We start from the raw sequence: 17,612 nt of genomic DNA, 5'->3' as shown, positions 1-17,612 counted from the left end.
ACTTCGGGGAGATGGTTATGCTGTTAATAGATAATGAAATTGGGGCAGGGATGTATACGGGAAGATGATCAGCTCAGTCTTAGACATGTTAAGCTTAAGAAAGTACTAGGACATCCAGGAAGAGAGATAGCAGAGAGGCAGTTGGAGATACGAGTGAGGAGAGGTAGATCTGTGTGTCATCAGAATAGAACTATTGGAGGCCAAAAGCCAATGAGTTGACCTAAAGAGGATGTATAGATGGAGAAAAGGAGAGGACCAAGAACAGAACCATAGGGGACACCTACCATTAGTGGAAGTGGGATCGAAGTGAAGTCATGAGGAGAAGATGGAGAAAGAATAGTCAGAGAGGTAGGAGGAGAGCCAGGAGAGAACAGTATCACACAGACTGAGTAAAATATTTGCAGGAGGGTGGTCCAAAGCATCAAAGAGGTTGAGGAGAATGAGCAGAGTATTAGTCCTTGGATTTGGCAGCAAGGAGGGCATTGCTAACTTTCGTGAGGACAGTTTCAGTGTAATGGAGATAACAAAAGCCAAATTGTGGAGTGGGTGGAAAGAAAGAGGGTAAGGTGGTTGTAGACTATACGCTCAGGGAGTTTGGAGGCAAATGGTGAGAGAGAGATTGGGTGGTAGTTAGAGTGTGTTCGTATCAAGGGTGGATTTTTAAGAATGGGTAGACAAGGGCATGTCTGAATACTGAGGGGATGGTGTCTGATGAGAGGGAGAGATTGAAGAGATGGGTAAGTTGTGAACAGGCAACAGGAGAGAGGTAGCAGAGGAGGCTGGAGGGGGAACTGGATGAAAGACATGAATTAATCTCCAGATGCTGGGGAGAAAGAAGTCAGAGTTGGTAAGATGGATGGGTAGGGGCGAGCTTGGAAAGAAGGGAGTGGGGCACTGATGATCTGGTAGGCTGTGATGTCCATTATATGTGGAGTGGGTGGCAAAAGCAGAGAGGGAGGCGAGGAGGGGGAAGGGGGCAGAAGAGCAAGTTGAAAATGGCAAAGAGACAATGGGTGTTGGAAGACTGGGAGAAGATAAGGGTCTAGAAATACAATGGTTTAGAGAGGGAGCGGGCAGCACTGTAGGTTGAGAGCATACATTTAAAATGCAGTAAGTCTGCATTGGAGCTCAATTTCTTCCACTGTCGCTCGGCAGTTTGTGAATGCTATTGCAGGTGCCTGTGCATTTGGAATGCCAGGGTTGAGGTGTGGATCTGCAAGGGTGAGTAGTGACCACAGGGGCAACAGACCAGAGAGCAAAAGGAAGAAATTGTATAGGGAAATGGCTTGGTCAGGGCAGGAGAGAGAGACAGTGGGCGGGAGAAACAAGCCGAGCAGGGATAAGGCTACAGTGTTGACAGCCTCAATGTTACACTTCGTGATGGTGCCCTTGGGAGGTGGCGAAGAAGTGAGGGATACAGTAAAAATATGAGATATGGTAAGAACTTACCCTTGTTATCTCTATTTCTACGAAGTCCATAGGGTTCCACAGGATACCTTGGGGTATAGGTGTGACGTCAGTCGCAGGGCACCAAAGAGTTAAGCTTTCAGCCTCCCAGGATGCACTAGGTCCCCCTCCTATACCCCGCCCCCAGGCCAAGGCACCTCAGTTAGTTACCAAGCCATAGGCCGGAGGAGGAGAAGGAAGAGAGAGAACAAAGATCTGGACACATACAAGAATCACATTCTCACCAGAGGGAGACGGAAAACCGGTGACCAGAGCAAAGCCCATCTGCAGCACAGGTGCGACAGGGCGGGAGTCCTGTGGAACCCTATGGACTTCGTAGAAATAGAGATAACAAGGGTAAGTTCTTACCATATCTCATATTTTCTACTTCAGGGTCCATAGGGTATCCACAGGATACCTTGGGGATGTCCCAAAGCAGTATCCTTTAAGGGTGGGGACGCTCCTGTGCAGAAAGGAGAATCCGCCGCCCGAAGGAAGCATCCTGAGAGGCGAAGGTGTCAAACCTGTAATACCTCACGAAGGTATGGACAGAAGACCACGTAGCAGCCTTGCAGATCTGAACTGCCGAGGCACCACGTCAAGCTGCCCACGAAGGACCCACAGACCTAGTGGAATGAGCCTTCAGAGAAGGAGGGACCGGTAGGCCTTCATGAAGATAAGCTTCAGAAATAGCCATACGGATCCAGGCTGCCAAAGTTTGCTTTGAAGCAGGCCAACCCTTTTTACAGAAGCCATAGAGGACAACAAAGCGTCCGACTTCCTAAACAAAGAAGTGCGGTCCACATAAGTCCTTAAGGCCCGCACAACATCCAAAGAGGCCTCACCCACGGAAAGACCCGGTGAGTTAAAGGCCGGAACAACTATTTCCTCGTTAACCTGAAACTGGGAAACAACTTTGGGGAGAAACTCGGGCCGAGTGCGGAGCACTGCCCTGTTCCCATGAAAAAAACCAAGAAAGGGGGTCTACAAGAAAGAGCCCCTAACTCAGAAACACGTCTGGCTGAAGCAACGGCCAGAAGGAAAACAGTCTTAGCTGTTAGCCATTTAATATCCACTGAGCCCAGTGGTTCAAACGGCGGTCCTTGGAGAGTCCTCAGGACCACAGCCAAATCCCAAGGCGCCACAGGTGGAACAAAGGGCGGCTGAATACGGAGAACACCTTGCATAAAGGTGCGCACATCCGGGATTGTAGCAATCCTACGGTGAAACCAGACAGATAGGGCCGAAACCTGTACCTTCAAAGAAGCAAGGCGAAGCCCATGATCTAGTCCCGCTTGCAGGAAGGCGAGAATCCGAGACAGACGAAACTCCCGCGGTGCATAACCTCTCGGTCGACACCACTGGAAGAACGTATGCCACACGCGATGGTATATCCTCGCGGAAGACGGTTTCCGAGCTCGTAACATGGTACACAGCATAGAGCTGGCAAACCCCCAGGACCTCAGCATGGCCGTCTCAACAGCCACGCCGCCAAAGACAGCCGAGTCAGGTCCGGGTGAAGACAAGGACCCTGAGACAGAAGGTCCGGTCGTAGCGGCAACCGCAGAGGACTGTCCACGGACAGACCCTGAAGGTCTGAGAACCAGTGCCGTCTGGGCCACGCGGGAGCTATCAACAGGAGCGTCCCTCCTTCCTGTTTGAATTTCCGGATTACCCGTGGAAGAAGGGAGACCGGAGGGAACAGGTATGCGAACCTGAACGTCCACCGGACGGACAGAGCATCCACCAGAGACGCCCCTTCGTCTCTTGTGCGAGACCCGTACACCGGCAACTTGTTGTTGTGCCGGGACGCCATGAGGTCGATTTCTGGAAGACCCCACCTGTCCACCAGTAGTTGAAAAACGTCCGGGTGCAGAGACCATTCCCCTGGATGAACGTCCTGGCGACTTAGAAAGTCCGCCTCCCAATTTAGCACTCCCGGGATGAAGACCGCTGATATGGCCGGAAGATTGCGCTCCGCCCAAACCAGGATCCGAGAGACCTCTACGAGAGCCGCCCGACTGCGAGTTCCTCCTTGCCTGTTTATGTAGGCCACGGTGGTAGCATTGTCCGACTGGACCTGCACCGGGTGACCCTGGAGAAACCGCTGTGCCTGCAGGAGAGCATTGAAGACCGCACGGAATTCCAAGATATTTATTGGAAGCTCCGCTTCTGTCGGTGTCCACCTGCCCTGGAACAAGTGTGGACCCGAAACTGCTCCCCAGCCTCGAAGACTGGCGTCCGTTGTCAACAGGACCCAATTTGGAACCCAGAACGGACGTCCCTTGTTGAGGTGGGTCATCTTTAACCACCACGCAAGGGACAGGCGAACCTCCGGGGTGAGCACAATCGTCTGGAACTTCAGAGACTGAGGCAGCCCGTTCCACTTGGACAGGATCAGGTGCTGCAGAGGTCTAGAGTGAAACTGGGCGTATTCCACCATGTCGAACACCGACACCATGGAGCCCAGTAACCTCATCGCCGAGTGTAAGGACACCCGGCGGCTGTGCAGACAACTGCGCACCCTTGACTGTAAAGCAGAGATCTTGTCCTCCGTCACGAAGATCCTTTGCTGTCCCGAGTCCAATAAGGCTCCAAGATGCAGAATCCTCCGAGACGGGATTAGAGTGGACTTCTGCCAGTTAATTAGCCAGCCGTGCCGTTGCAGCAGTGCAATGGTCAGGTCCAAGTGGTGTAACAGGAGCTCTGGAGATCCTGCCACCAATAACAGGTCGTCCAAGTACGGCAACATGCGGACTCCTTGCAGCCGCAGAGAAGCCGCCATGACCGCCATAGCGTCCTGTATGTCCAATGACACCATGTAGTCCCCAGGTTCCAGCGCCAGAATGATGGACCGTAGGGTCTCCATCCGAAACTTCGGGACCCGCAAAGACTTGTTGAGTGCTTTGAGGTTGAGAATCGGACGATATGACCCATTGGGTTTCTGTACCAAAAATAGATTTGAATAGAAACCCTGGCCCCTCTGGGAGAATGGAACAGGCACTATAACTCCAGCCTGGAGCATAGTGTGCAATACCTTCCGCAGCTCCGTAGCCTTGTTCCGGTCTGATGGTAGACCCGTGGTGAAGAATCGAGCCGGGGGTCTGTGCCGGAAGGAGAGGGCGTACCCGTGAGAGACCACCTCCAGAACCCAAGTGTCTGTCGTAGTGAACGACCAACACCGGGAGAACTGCAGCAGGCGGCCTCCCACCCTGGGATCCCCCAAGGGGAGACCCGGACCGTCAGGCCGCAGGCTTGTCATCTGGCTTGGGGGCCGGACGTCTGGTACTCCATGCCTGTTTCCGGGGCTTGCCCGATTTCTTAGGGCCAGCCTGTCGAGGAAACGACTGTGGTTTGGGCCTGCCCTGGGCCCTAGATGACCGAAAGGACGATGGTCCAGAACCAGAAGGAGCAGCGGCCGACGGGAGACAAGCAGATTTGGCTGCCGCCAGCGTGGCCACAATCTTATCCAGATCCGGACCGAAGAGAACTTCTCCGGTAAACGGCAACGCTTCCAGACCTTTCTTGGATCTGCGTCCGCCTTCCAGGATCGCAGCCACAAGGTGCGACGAGCAGCTACCGCTGCTGAAGAAATTCTAGACACCAGAGTACTAATGTCTAGAGCCGCCTCGTTGATGTAGGTGGCCGAATCACGGAGATTGCCAATCAACTCCGCTTGTTCGGCCGGACAGTCGGATTCAAAAGAAGCCTCTAATGAATCCGCCCAGCGCTCCATCGCTCTGGCAACCCAGCAAATGGCCATAGCCGGCCGTGCTGCCCCCCCTGCAAGGGAATAAGCGGACTTCAGGCAGATTTCTACCTTGCGGTCCGTAGCATCCTTAAGGGAGGACATGGATGGCATCGGCAATGTGGCACTACGGACAAGACGGGTCACGTGAGAATCCACCTGTGGAGGGGATTCACACTTAGCAAAATAATTATCCGCGAACGGATAAGCCACCGCCAGGCGTCTCTGCGGCTGGTATCTTTTGCCAGGTTGTTTCCACGCCTCCTCTAAATGGTCCACCAACTGACCCGAAAGAGGAAAGACTGTGGCATCGCCCTTCACATCTTTGAAAAAGGCATACTTAGATTTAGCCGCTGGGGGAACTTCGTCCTCAATCACCAAGGCTGTGCGGACCGCCCGAATAAGTCCAGGAATATATACTTTGGACTTAGCATCAGCGTCCTTAGTATGGAAAGGTTCCTGATCGTAAGGATCCAGAATCTCCCCATCATCAGACGTCCCTTCGTCATCCTCATAAGGAGCGGACAGAGACGCCACCGGCCTTTTATGAGGCCGCATCACAGACTCCCCTTGCAATACATCCGACAAGTGCTGTAAAGAACTCGTCAGGGAGTTAACCCACGCTGGCTCCTGAGAACCCGGGAGCGGGGAAATAGGGAGACTGTGGGGTACCACCAATTGTCGTGGGAACCCCTGCATGGGTGACGACACCACAGACTGCTGGGACAAACCCATCGGAGTAAACGCGGGCTGCGGAGCTAACTGGCCCACTAAAGCTGTTAACGCCTGAGCGAAACAAGCCCAGGGCGGCTCCTGTACCGGTGCTGTAACCGTAATAGGCCGCGCCATGGACAACACTGCCGGCAAAGGCCCTCCGCGCTACCCTCCCCCTCCGCTAACGGTACTTTGCACGTGGTACACTGTAGCCGGAGGGGAAAATCACTTTCAGACATGATGGCACCACGTATGTGACCTCTCTCACCAATTAAGTATTAAATAGGCGAGAGACCACCCTGCAGCACCGCACCGCAAGGGCTTTAGCAGAAAGAACAGGGACAGTAATAAAGCTGACAGTTTAGTGAAGAATAGTTACAGGCAGCGCTAGCACAGTCACATACAATGCAGAGAAATAACAATTCCTGCACTAACAGCGCTGATCACTCAACTACACAGACACAGGGCCTGGTAGGACACAGCGCTGCATACACAGACCTGAGCCACAGCGGAGGAGAGGTATGCGGGGGGACCCAGACCACGATGCTTCCTTCCAGCGCTTCCAGCAGCGTTCACCATGCGTTGCAGAGAAGATGGCCGCCGAGGAGCAGAGAGAAGCTGGCCTGGGGGAGGAGCGCTGACACAGGACCAGTCAGCACAGTGCAGAGAGGGCTGTGTGCAGCGGGGGAGGCGCCGGCTGTGAGACAGGGAAGGCGCGCTCCCCTGGCATGCATTTAACCCCTGGGACGCCGCAGCGCTACCGCTCTGCTGCGGTCCGCTGTCCCAGGGGGTAGTGGAAGCGCAGGTTGGTCGCCTGGCTCCACGCTGCAGCCAGTCCCCAGGGAGCCCCCTGCCTGGGGACTTAGGACCATGTGATCAGCGGGGACCCACCGCGGGACCCCGCTGCTTACCTCTGATCCCCTTGAATCCGGCCATGGTCCGGAGCATCTGGGGTCACCGCTAGCTGTGACCCCAGACGCCCACCAGCATCCCCGGATCAGTACCGGCGTTCTGGTACCGGCGGGGTGTAGGGAAGACAGCATGGACGTCAGGACTGACTGTCCATGCTGTTCATCCAGTTGTGCAGCCACAGCTGCATGAAGAATAAGCTTCAGGGGCTCTTCTAGCCCCCACTCCAACAGGTGCACCCGACTCCGGCCGGGCACCAAACTAAACTGAGGTGCCTTGGCCTGGGGGCGGGGTATAGGAGGGGGACCTAGTGCATCCTGGGAGGCTGAAAGCTTAACTCTTTGGTGCCCTGCGACTGACGTCACACCTATACCCCAAGGTATCCTGTGGATACCCTATGGACCCTGAAGTAGAAAGAGAGGTTGTGATGGTCAGAGAGAGGGAATGGGGAATTGGCATAATCAAAAATATCACAACGGTGAGTGAAGACCAGATCATTTGAGTGTCCAATCACATGGGAGGGTGATGATTGGTGATTCTGTTGGGACATCGATAGAGATATTAAAGTCACTTAAGATGAGGGAGGGATTATTTAAGAATATTCTGTTTCCCAAGGAAGCCTCAGGTATGAATTTCACAGTTTCTGGGCCTGCAGATAGCGGATTTATTAAAAGCTCATACTAGGTCATGTCATATGCTTTCTTCTACCACAGTGGTTCTCAAACTCTGTACTCAAGACCCCACACAGTACACATTTTCCAGGTCACCCAGCAGGTGCACAGATGTATTCATTATTCACTGACACATTTTAAAAGATCCACAGGTGGAGCCAATTATCTCACTTGCAGTTCTGTGAGGAGACCTGGAAAACATGCACTGTTTGGAGTCCTGAAGACTGAGTTTGAGAACCTGTGCTCTAGCACATATAAAGAGATAATCATCAATATATTGCATAGATTCTACCTGTCCCTACATAGGAGATTTATAATTGGGCTGTCAACAACCCACTCTGGTTTCAAATGTGGCCAATCACAGGCTGATCTATTCCATTGTTTATGGTCATGTCCGCTAATTCGTAGATTTGGTTGCAAGTGCTTAACTACTCCTGAGAACATTTGTTTAACTACATGTTATTAACCCCTGAATGGGTTTTATTTGTCATTCTTCCAAGAGGGCTTCAAATTACAAAGGGAGGTGGATGACTACTGGCAGGCAGTGCAGCTGCTCGTAAGTCCATCCTACAGGTGTGAATACATCCTGAGCCCCCCAAACATTCTCTTTTTAAAACAAAAAAAAAATGTGGGAGAGCTTTCAGGGGCCTATCCATTTAATAACATGAAAGTCTGAACGTCCAGCTTTCAGACTTTCATGTCGCTGAGGTGCGGGCACCGCACTGAAAGACGTTCACTGAACGTCTTCAGTGCAGGAGCCCAACCTCCCTATCTATTAACATGCCGAACCTGACGACAGTCGTCAGGTTGACCGGCATGTTCGATAGATAGTCGGGCTCGGCAAGGACCCAGCGTGCACGCGCATCGCTGGTCCTTGCCGGCTATCCACTAGCAGACTTTCTGCACATTCCGACCAAAACCTCTTGGTTTTGGTCGCATCGTGCAGAAAGTTGGCAAATGGATAGGCCCCTTTCTTGTGACCCTTTCCACAGACATTCAGACCCAATTTTGAAACTCTTTATGTAATACCTCCTGGTATCTTTTACAAATGATTGAAGGTGATTCTCCAATTTCGGTGTGACCATGGGGGGGAAGGGGGTGCGAGCAAACTTTATTTTGTTAAAGTTTCAATTTGGTTTCAATGTAACTTTTGTCCTTGCTTGTTTTGTTGTCTTGGGCCTAGCAATGTATGTTTTTCTCACTGTATGATGGCCACATGACTTGGGTGGGACCAGTTTGTTACAGACAGATCTGGCATTTGCAAAGGGCATAGGAGAGAGGGACAGTTAGTGGGAGAGATGTGAATGAGATTATCACGGTTGCTGTAGTGTGGAGGTGAGACTGATTGGGAGGACAGAGATGGAGAGTGTAGTGATGGTGCTGGCTCCTTAGATGGGAAGGGAAACTGCAGGTGGTGGGCAGGGAGGAGGTTTAGCGTGATACGGATGGGGGTGAGGAGAGGTAACATGGAGATAAGGGAGAATGCAGGTCTTAATGGTGGGGTAGTAAGACCATGGTGGGGGAGAAGTGAATGAACATGGATGAACAGGAGAGGTGGAGAGGAGACGGTGGAGGTGTCAAGAGGGGAGAACAGAGGTGGGGAACGGATGTAGAAGAAAAGATTGTATAGACACTGGGGGGGGGGGGTGAAAAGTGTTGGTCATGGTGTGGATATGAGAAAAAAGGGGAGGAAGACCGAAAATAGGAATGGAGGCTGTATGAGATAGAGAGCAGTAGATTTGTAAAAATGTGGCTGAAAGCACAGGGTGGGTAAATATGCATGGACAACGACAACAGTTTGTAATAAGGAGGAATAAATGTGGGTGCTTAAATTAAATACAGGTGGTGGTGGTTGAAAGTTAGTTAACTCACAGTGGTTTGTTTATAATGCTCATCAATTAAATTATTTGGTTTAAAAGTTTGAAAAACATGCAGTCTAGCTCAGGTGCTGAAACCCAAAAATACATAGAATTTAAATTTTAACGCAAATTTGCTGTTACAGAACCTGTACTATAAGAAGAAGAAAAAAAAAGAAGAGAGGTAGCTTCAATAAGTCAGTAAGACAAAATTGGATATTTACATACTACCTACTTTAGAATATAATAGGCCTATTGAAGTAGTATCAGTTTACTTAACAGAACAGGAGGACAATTTCCAAACATACCCAAATATGACTGCATTCCAGACCATAATATTGTTCTCAGAGGGTGCGCCACTGACTCCAACAGGAGGATCTTCCTGCAACCTGTTAAATTTTTTTGAAAGTTTATTTGAAATTTAGCTTCGATATAGAATTACATATTAACGAAACATTTCAAAAGGGCAAGCAGAATTTGACATTAATATATTTCAAAGCTGTGTTCTACAGAATTAAAAATATATAGCACTGAAATACTGAAAGGTTTATACTTGCCCACAATGGCCAGGCATGGGCAAATACCAGTCACCAGGCCACCAGTGCATCGTCAGTTTCTGCTGTACTGGAGATGCACTGTGGATGACGGGTCACATCTTCATTGGGGCTGTAGTGAACCATTACAACTAGTTCCAGGCATTTAACAATTACAGATATAACTTTCAACTAAGTGCATCTCTATTACTACTTCATTACTGAGACGCTGGTGCAGGAGCCTTCAGTAACAAAAACAGACACTCCTATCAGAGACAGAGCAGTCCTGTGGAAAACTTTAGTAATAGCAGTGCATAGAATTGAATGTTGTGTCAAACAGACAAGGGTATGTGTGTATTCAGATGTGTGCTGTAAGCTGTTGTGAACCCCAGGATGGCATGTACAGTAATCATTCGGGGGTAGGGGGGGGTTTACAGAGGTTGGTGTAGTGTGTTGTATAAAGTGTGTATAAACACTAGTCAAGTATAATATCCTGTGCATATTATGTTTTTTGTATGAAACCATTGACTCTTCAAATGACATTTTTCTTTAACTAAACAAAAAGGTTTGCCCAACCCAAATACACTACACAAGGACTCATAATGTCACAGTAGCTGAAATGACTATAAGCTCTGCTATTCTGACAAGAATCACATCCCATTAAGATAATGGATAAACATATATGGTTGTTCAGCCTGAATGACAGCATTGCACCAAAACAGTAAACATCTGAGATGAGCAACCTTTGTCACTTGAATAAAAGGGGAGGAAAAAAAAAAAAAAAAGAGGAAGACAGCTATTTGGTGTAAGAATCATAGATAAACTAATATAAAATGTTCGTAAACTTTTTCTGTGGTACAAATCTTATATATAAAATTCAGTGGTCTGTTCAGTTATGCATTCAGACACCCCTGCACCAATTGGGATGAAACCAAAGTGAGGTGGTCCAGTTGGATCCTGGCCAGGTTTTAGGGGGGATAGGGTCCCAGTCGGACCTCCCGTTGGGGTACACTGGGCAGAGCTTTGACCCGGGGAGCCTGTTCTGAGCGTTCCACTGGATGGATATGGACAAAAACTTTTACAGAGTGGTAACACTGGATCCCAGAAGACATACTAAGGGGTTATGGTCGCGGCCGGACCTCCCGTTGGTGTATGCTGAGCAGAACTTTTACCCAACTTTTACCCAAGTATCCTATTCTGGGCCTTCCACTGGATGGATGTGGATGAAAACTTCACAGAGGGTTGGCAATTGGTCTGGGATCCCTAACTTAGTAACTTGAAGATCAGGTACTTCAGCTCGTTACTACATATATTTAAAATGGGTAAACACAACACAATGCAGTCTAGTATAAGGAAAGCCAATATAAAAATCAATTAAACAACATTAATAAAATACGAAGACCTCACAACAATAAAACACTACTTTTATATTTCACACACACAAAATGTTCTTCTGGGTCAAGGATGCATATGGAATCAATCCTACCAAAATCCACAATGGCTAAACGCAACCAGTAGTCTGAATAGGTGCGAATAGAAACTAGAAAATTATTTTTCTACAGAAAAGAGGTAATTTACAGTAGAACAATTTCACAGTTCAGCAATCCAAAATCCATGAAAATAAACCAGTTACAGTCAAGCACCAATGTGAAATAAAGATGAATAAAGCTATAGTCTTCCTGTAAAGTGTAGAAACACGGAACAAACCAAGCTGTATAAAAATGTATTGTTGCTCTGAAAGTCCTATATTACAGCTTTAACATCAAGAATTCTGGATCGCTACATGGAGGACTGCTAAACTGTGTCCAGATAAATACAATTTCAACATATGTGCCCTTATACATCTAGCCTCAATACACCACGCAGCACAACTTGCCTGGCGTGAGTGAGCCGCCAGGTCCCTTAAGACACTGCTGGCGCTGGGCATTTTTTTTGCTAAAAATGTGTCTAAGTCGCACTGCGATGCAACTAGGACACATCAGCAGGCTGTGCTGATTACTTTGATATGCGACACTTGTATACCTGTGCGAACCTGAGTCTGTATATGAAGCACAACGGAACTTGGAATAAAAAAGTTGCGGCCGCTACATTGTAAAAGAAAACTGAAATCTAGTTGGTGCAAAAACAACAACTAGCTCCTTGCACGAATAAAACAGGTGTGTAAATAAAACAATTCAAGCTGCTAGTCCAAATAGACCAGTACCACCTGGTCTCAATAAAGTCACCCACAAAATACTACAAATTAGGACTGCGCTATAAAATATAATATCTCATATATATCGCTTGTTTGAAATGAATCAACGATCAAGGCTCCTCTTAATATAATAAAACAAATTTATTCACAACCAACAATAAATAGAAGTAAAACATAACATAAACATGACAAAACAAAAAACACGTATCTAAAACACACAGTAATTATAAAAAATAGCACTGATAGCAGTTAAATTTAAATCACTTGCGACATGCACATAATTATTCCACATAAAGCTTAGTGCATCAGCAAATGTCCTGATGGAAAAGAGGGAGATATCTCTCCTTTAGTTGGTATACATCTGTCTGTATAAGCTCTTATCCATCTGCATAATAACGGTTAAAGAAAGTCTTTTCATGCACTGCCTTTAGTAGCTAAAGTATGATACGCACGATTTTGATGCATCGGAACGACAAATCGTGTAAAATATGTCCAAATCATGAGTGTCCACTCACGATAACAATGCAGATGTGCGTACCCGCTGGTCGTACATCGCATCTTCAGATCTTGCCTACTGCAAGCAAGATTTGACAATCTCATACACGATTTTGTGCAATAGATAGAGTTTGTGCAGTTTAGTCAGATTGGACACTCTTAGCACCATATCGTGTCCTGGAGTGCCGGGGAGAGTTCAAGAGAAATCGCTCACAATATATCGTATCCAGAGCACATCGTCTAATGTACGCACCTTAAGTCGCACACTGATATACAAGTGACGCCAAAATAAATCAGCAGAGTCTGCTGGTGCATCCTAGTCACATCGTATTGTGACAGACATTTTTGAAAAAAAAAAAAAAAAAGACGCAAAACAAAGATGCCCGGCAACTGCAAATAAAACAATTCAAGCTGCTCTCACGGGACCTGGCGCACCAAGAGGGGCTTTTTGTCACGACTGTAGCAAAAATGTGTAAGGACACATCTGTATTTTGTACCTATTCTATTAGTTGTGTTTATCTATTTGGGTTTTTAGCAGGCTGGATTTCAAAATACAGTCTTGAGCCTTACAGAATGTGTCTGTTTGAAGGACCGAGCCATATATCATTAGAGCTGTATTATTGTGAGACCTGTCCATTTTATTAAGGTTATATTTGTGTGTTTATATTATCTTTCCTTATGGTACAATGTAGTGTTTTATGTGTGTTCACCTATTTTAAATTAATATTTAAGATAATTTCAACCACAGACATTTATTTTTTTTGTTATTCTATTAATCATTCATTATACTAATCGGTTTGGTCTTCCTCTTTTTCCCTGTTATTACAGTGCAAGTAGGTTTGCTTCCTCCTCACACAGGTATTTTTGGTATATGGTCATTACAAACGCCATCATTTTTGTTCATTAAATCTATGCTCACTTCTGTGCTCATTGGGCTCGATTCAATTGCCCGCGATGTAAATAGCGCTGGGAGATAGCTCCCGGAGCTCTTCAATTGTACGCAGTGTTTAGTCGGAGAATGCCCGTTCTCGCAACTAAACACCCTGTTTAAAGGCGCGAGAGCAGGCATCCCCCGACCTAACTTTCCAGCGCGATGCTGTTTTCCAGGCGCGATGGGCAGAAAACAGCCTCGCGCCGGGACTTGTCGGATTTCTGCTCGCATCCCCGGAGGGGTGCGAGAGGAAATCCTTAGTCGGGGTTAACTGCGTGGTGTATTGAATAGCTCCAGGAGCGGATTCCCAGAGCTATTGACCTTGCGCAGAATAGAATCGAGCCCATTGCATGTCATTGACAGGTTGATGCTTCCTAGCATGTGATGTAAAAGTAGATTGTAAAAAGTTTATCTGTACTACAAACATGACTCTTGGCAGTTTAGTGGATTAAATAAATGAAAAAAAATATATAAATATATATGTATATATATATTCTTCAACTTGCCTATTCTAGCTAAATATGACTAATGTGCTTTAATGTCTAATGCAGAATATCCTGAAGAATTCTGAATGCATGCATGTCAATTAATCAGCATTGTCTCTAGAAACTGACTAGAGCTGCAGTTTTAAGTGTAAAAGAGAAAAATCTGTATAATACTCCACTATAGTCTGTGCCATCTCCTAAACGCACAATGGGATCTGTGGCTCCCGCTGCTGTGAGCGACAGGATGACCTTAGAAGGAATGAAAAGAGGACCCGCCAGATACCGGATAATACAGCCACTGGAGGGGGGGGCAGAACAGAGCAGGAGCTAGGTGAACCGACTTATGCCAGGTCTGATATACTAGTAATCCAATTTTCACCAAATTCTTTGTAAGGGGATGTAGCCAATAAGCCGTCGGTCGAAATGCCGACCGCCGGCTTCCTGACTCTCAAATCCCGGCAGGGGACTAATGACAGGCATCGAACTAGTATAAAGAGTGGATGTAAGGGATGAAGCCAAACACTGGAGAGAAACTGCTCGGCCCACTAGTAGCCCTCAGAGTTTGCTATCAATTTGATGGGAAATGACCACAACCCAGATACACTATTTAATATAGACCACTGAATTCCTTTCTTTGTGCATAGCACTGGCTGGTGCAGTTATCAATACAAGTACAAATCCTTGTCACCTAGCAACAAGTAAACACATACAAATACTAAACTTTAGAAAGGTCACAACTATACTTTAGGAATAAATGTTTTTTATGGCTTACTATAAACCAATAGGTGACTTTTAGCCCCCCTTTTAAATGAATGATACAAAAAGGAGTATGCTCTGGACTATGACACAAAAGTAATCATTGCATCATACCATCAACCCTTAATTTCACTGCTCAGTAATTATATACAGTACATACACAACTAGGTAGTGGTGGATTATCACTACAGAGTTTAAATTGAATTGATTTACTCTTGTGATTCAGGATCTGTAGACTGTACAATTTCTAAATGTAATAACTATGCTAAACTGCTAGGCTGAAAACCTTTGTACATTTTCCAACTACTGAGTATAAAAGGTTTCCTCAGACAGTCATTATTTGTTAACTGAATTTTCAGTCACACCCTAAACTATAAGATGGGAATTCTGAGTGCTTCAGAGAATGCATACAAACAAACCAGGCTTCCTTTTCTTCTGACTACATGTCCATCTCTTGTGGGTGCACCATTCTCCTATTGCCAAACTAGCTGGGTTATGGATGAAGTTCTACAATGAAATGAAGTCACCGTTGCCTACAGAATGCGAATGTAACCTGCGACTTTTCACCAGACCGCTAATCATGAAGCACAACACACTGAGACGTTATATGCCACAAAGCAAAAAAAAACTAGGACTAGGCAATGCGAGTTCCCCAAACCAAACACACAGATATTGTATTTGCTATGGCTGCCAAATTCTAGTAGAGTCTATCCACACAGAAACCACTGACAGATTATGTATACATACACACATATATATCTATACACACACACACACAGAGGGGTACTTTCTCCATATGCCCCAATGCAAAACAGGCTTGACAAATTAAAGGTATAGAACAAGAGGGTACCTACAATTTCACTCAGTGGGGTGCACTCTCATGGTATACTTTATATGGATTTTGCGCACACACACTGGGCGGAATTCAATTGATTCCTGCCCCCATCGCACCTGACGGAGCTATTCAATTCTTGCTCCCGTCGAGCACGATCAGCTGACAGCGCTACATTTCAGCTCGCAGCCCCAGGGGGGTGAGAGCTGAAATGTGCGAAAAGTGACATGTTTGGGCGCCCAAACATCACTTTTCGCGATCACGCCCAGCACTTTGGTCGGGTTTAGCTGCTTTACGCGGCTAAACCCGACCACTTTTGAGCGTATCAGGGCCACGAAATCAATTGAATTCCGCCCAGTGTGTGTGTGTGATTATATAATATATATATATATACATACACACATACACACACTATAAACACACTATAAACACAACGCGTTAATATGTATTTATTAGGATCTGGTGCTCTGGGATGGGTGTAGGGGGTTAGGAGTTATTACACCATAATGTACGTGATGCCCCCAGCTGGTAACAGTATCCGGGAACTCCAGTACAGGACACGAGTAGGGACAGACACAGCTATAGGGTATGGGACCCTATATATACACACACACACACACACACACACACACACACACACACACACACACACACACGTATGCTGCCGCCTCGGAGGTCCCTGTGTAGTCCCCGCTGGGAGGCTGCGGTGCCCGGCCTGTCTGTCCCCGGTCAGGGCCTCAGGCAGCGGAGAGTTGGGAGTAGAGGCTCTGCGGCCTGCGCGCTACTCACCTCTTGAAGTCCCTCATGAGCCTCCTCCTAGCCGGGGTGGACATGTCCCTGTGCGGGGCGGACGGAGGGATAGAGGGGAGAGCGGGGGCCCGGCGGCTGCTGTCACACAAACAACCTGCACTGACGTCACCAGCGCCCGCCGCCCAGACATAGGCAGAAAGGAAGCTTCCAGGAGACCGCACCAATCCTGCCAAACCAAGGGGGTGTACGGACTGATCCCCCTCGCATCATCTGCCATGTAACAAGGCGGCAGCAGCGTCCAGCGCTCACAGGCTTATATTACATCAGTTTAACACGGGAATAGTGCTGTAACACGCAGAGAGGGAGTTATATGCAGGCGGCATAGTGTCACATAGATTCACAGCACCCCCTTGAGTGATCCGCATGGAACATTCCCAGAGTCAGAGTTACAACAGAAAAGTTCCTGGAGAAAGGTGACGTCACATCATCATGTGACTGGTGCAGTTTGTGTACAGTCGGTCTATGGACCGTATTCAATTGCCGACGAAAAGTCCCGGACTTTCCGCATGCCAGACTTTTCGCCTTCATCGCTAGTTTTGGCTCCGGAAAAGTATCGTCACCGCGAGTCGCCCTATTCAATTGCAAAGGACGCGAGAATGCATCCCGGCGAAACTGAAATTGGCGAAAAGTCCTGTCAGATTTGGGGAAATCACCCTGACACCCCCAAAAGATGCACTGTAATGGGAGATCACTATGGATACCCCCGAATAACCCTGCTGGAGGTATTTGGGTTGCTTAAATGCTCTCAATTGTTGCTATTTAGCGTCTTTGCACAAGTGGTGAAGATTAGCATTTAGCAGGTTTTTTGGCCAAAATAAGTAGTCCCAGCACATTTTGGTTACATGAAAATGGGTGCAAGCATGGTTACAAATCGCTAAAGTGCGTTTTTAATTTTTTTTTAAAAACTCACCTTCAGCATGCACCTGCAATCCAAAAAAAGCTTGGGCATACTTGGGGGACCCCCTTGGAGTCTATTACGCTAGTTTTTAAGTTTGTCCCCAACTTTGTTTTTTTTCGCCCCCAAAATGAAAGTACTTTTTTGGGGTGTTCTAAAGTATTATTTTTACTTTTTTGGACGTAGCTCACCTTTGGGGGACTGTCCCAAGGCTGCAGGGGTGTTCCCGCAACTTTGCACCCCAAACCCCCAATTATGTACTTTTTTCCGCCTCCTTTCAGAGGCGAATCTTTCCCGCTGGTTACAAGGCGCAAACTTTTTGTACCAGCGCGAAAAC

General features: G+C 47.4%; 1 protein-coding gene across 1 annotated transcript in view; it reads right to left on the bottom strand.

Moving 5' to 3' along the window:
* UBE2B (ubiquitin conjugating enzyme E2 B) overlaps window positions 1–16,539 on the bottom strand; it is a 34,612-nt gene extending 18,073 nt beyond the window's left edge. Inside the window, exons 1-2 of the mRNA XM_088451335.1 lie at window positions 16,360–16,539; window positions 9,653–9,733 (exon numbers count right to left, since the gene is read on the bottom strand). Coding sequence (XP_088307461.1) covers window positions 9,653–9,733; window positions 16,360–16,403 — 125 coding nt within the window. The 5' untranslated portion in view covers window positions 16,404–16,539. The remainder of the gene's footprint in view (window positions 1–9,652; window positions 9,734–16,359) is intronic.
* Window positions 16,540–17,612: the final 1,073 nt, after the last annotated feature.

Source organism: Taudactylus pleione, unplaced genomic scaffold (genome assembly GCF_031769625.1).
Source record: "Taudactylus pleione unplaced genomic scaffold, aTauple2 ptg000025l, whole genome shotgun sequence".
Lineage (NCBI taxonomy): Eukaryota > Metazoa > Chordata > Amphibia > Anura > Myobatrachidae > Taudactylus > Taudactylus pleione.
Note: the sequence above shows the minus strand (reverse complement) of the source record. Positions and strands in the feature narration are given on the sequence as shown.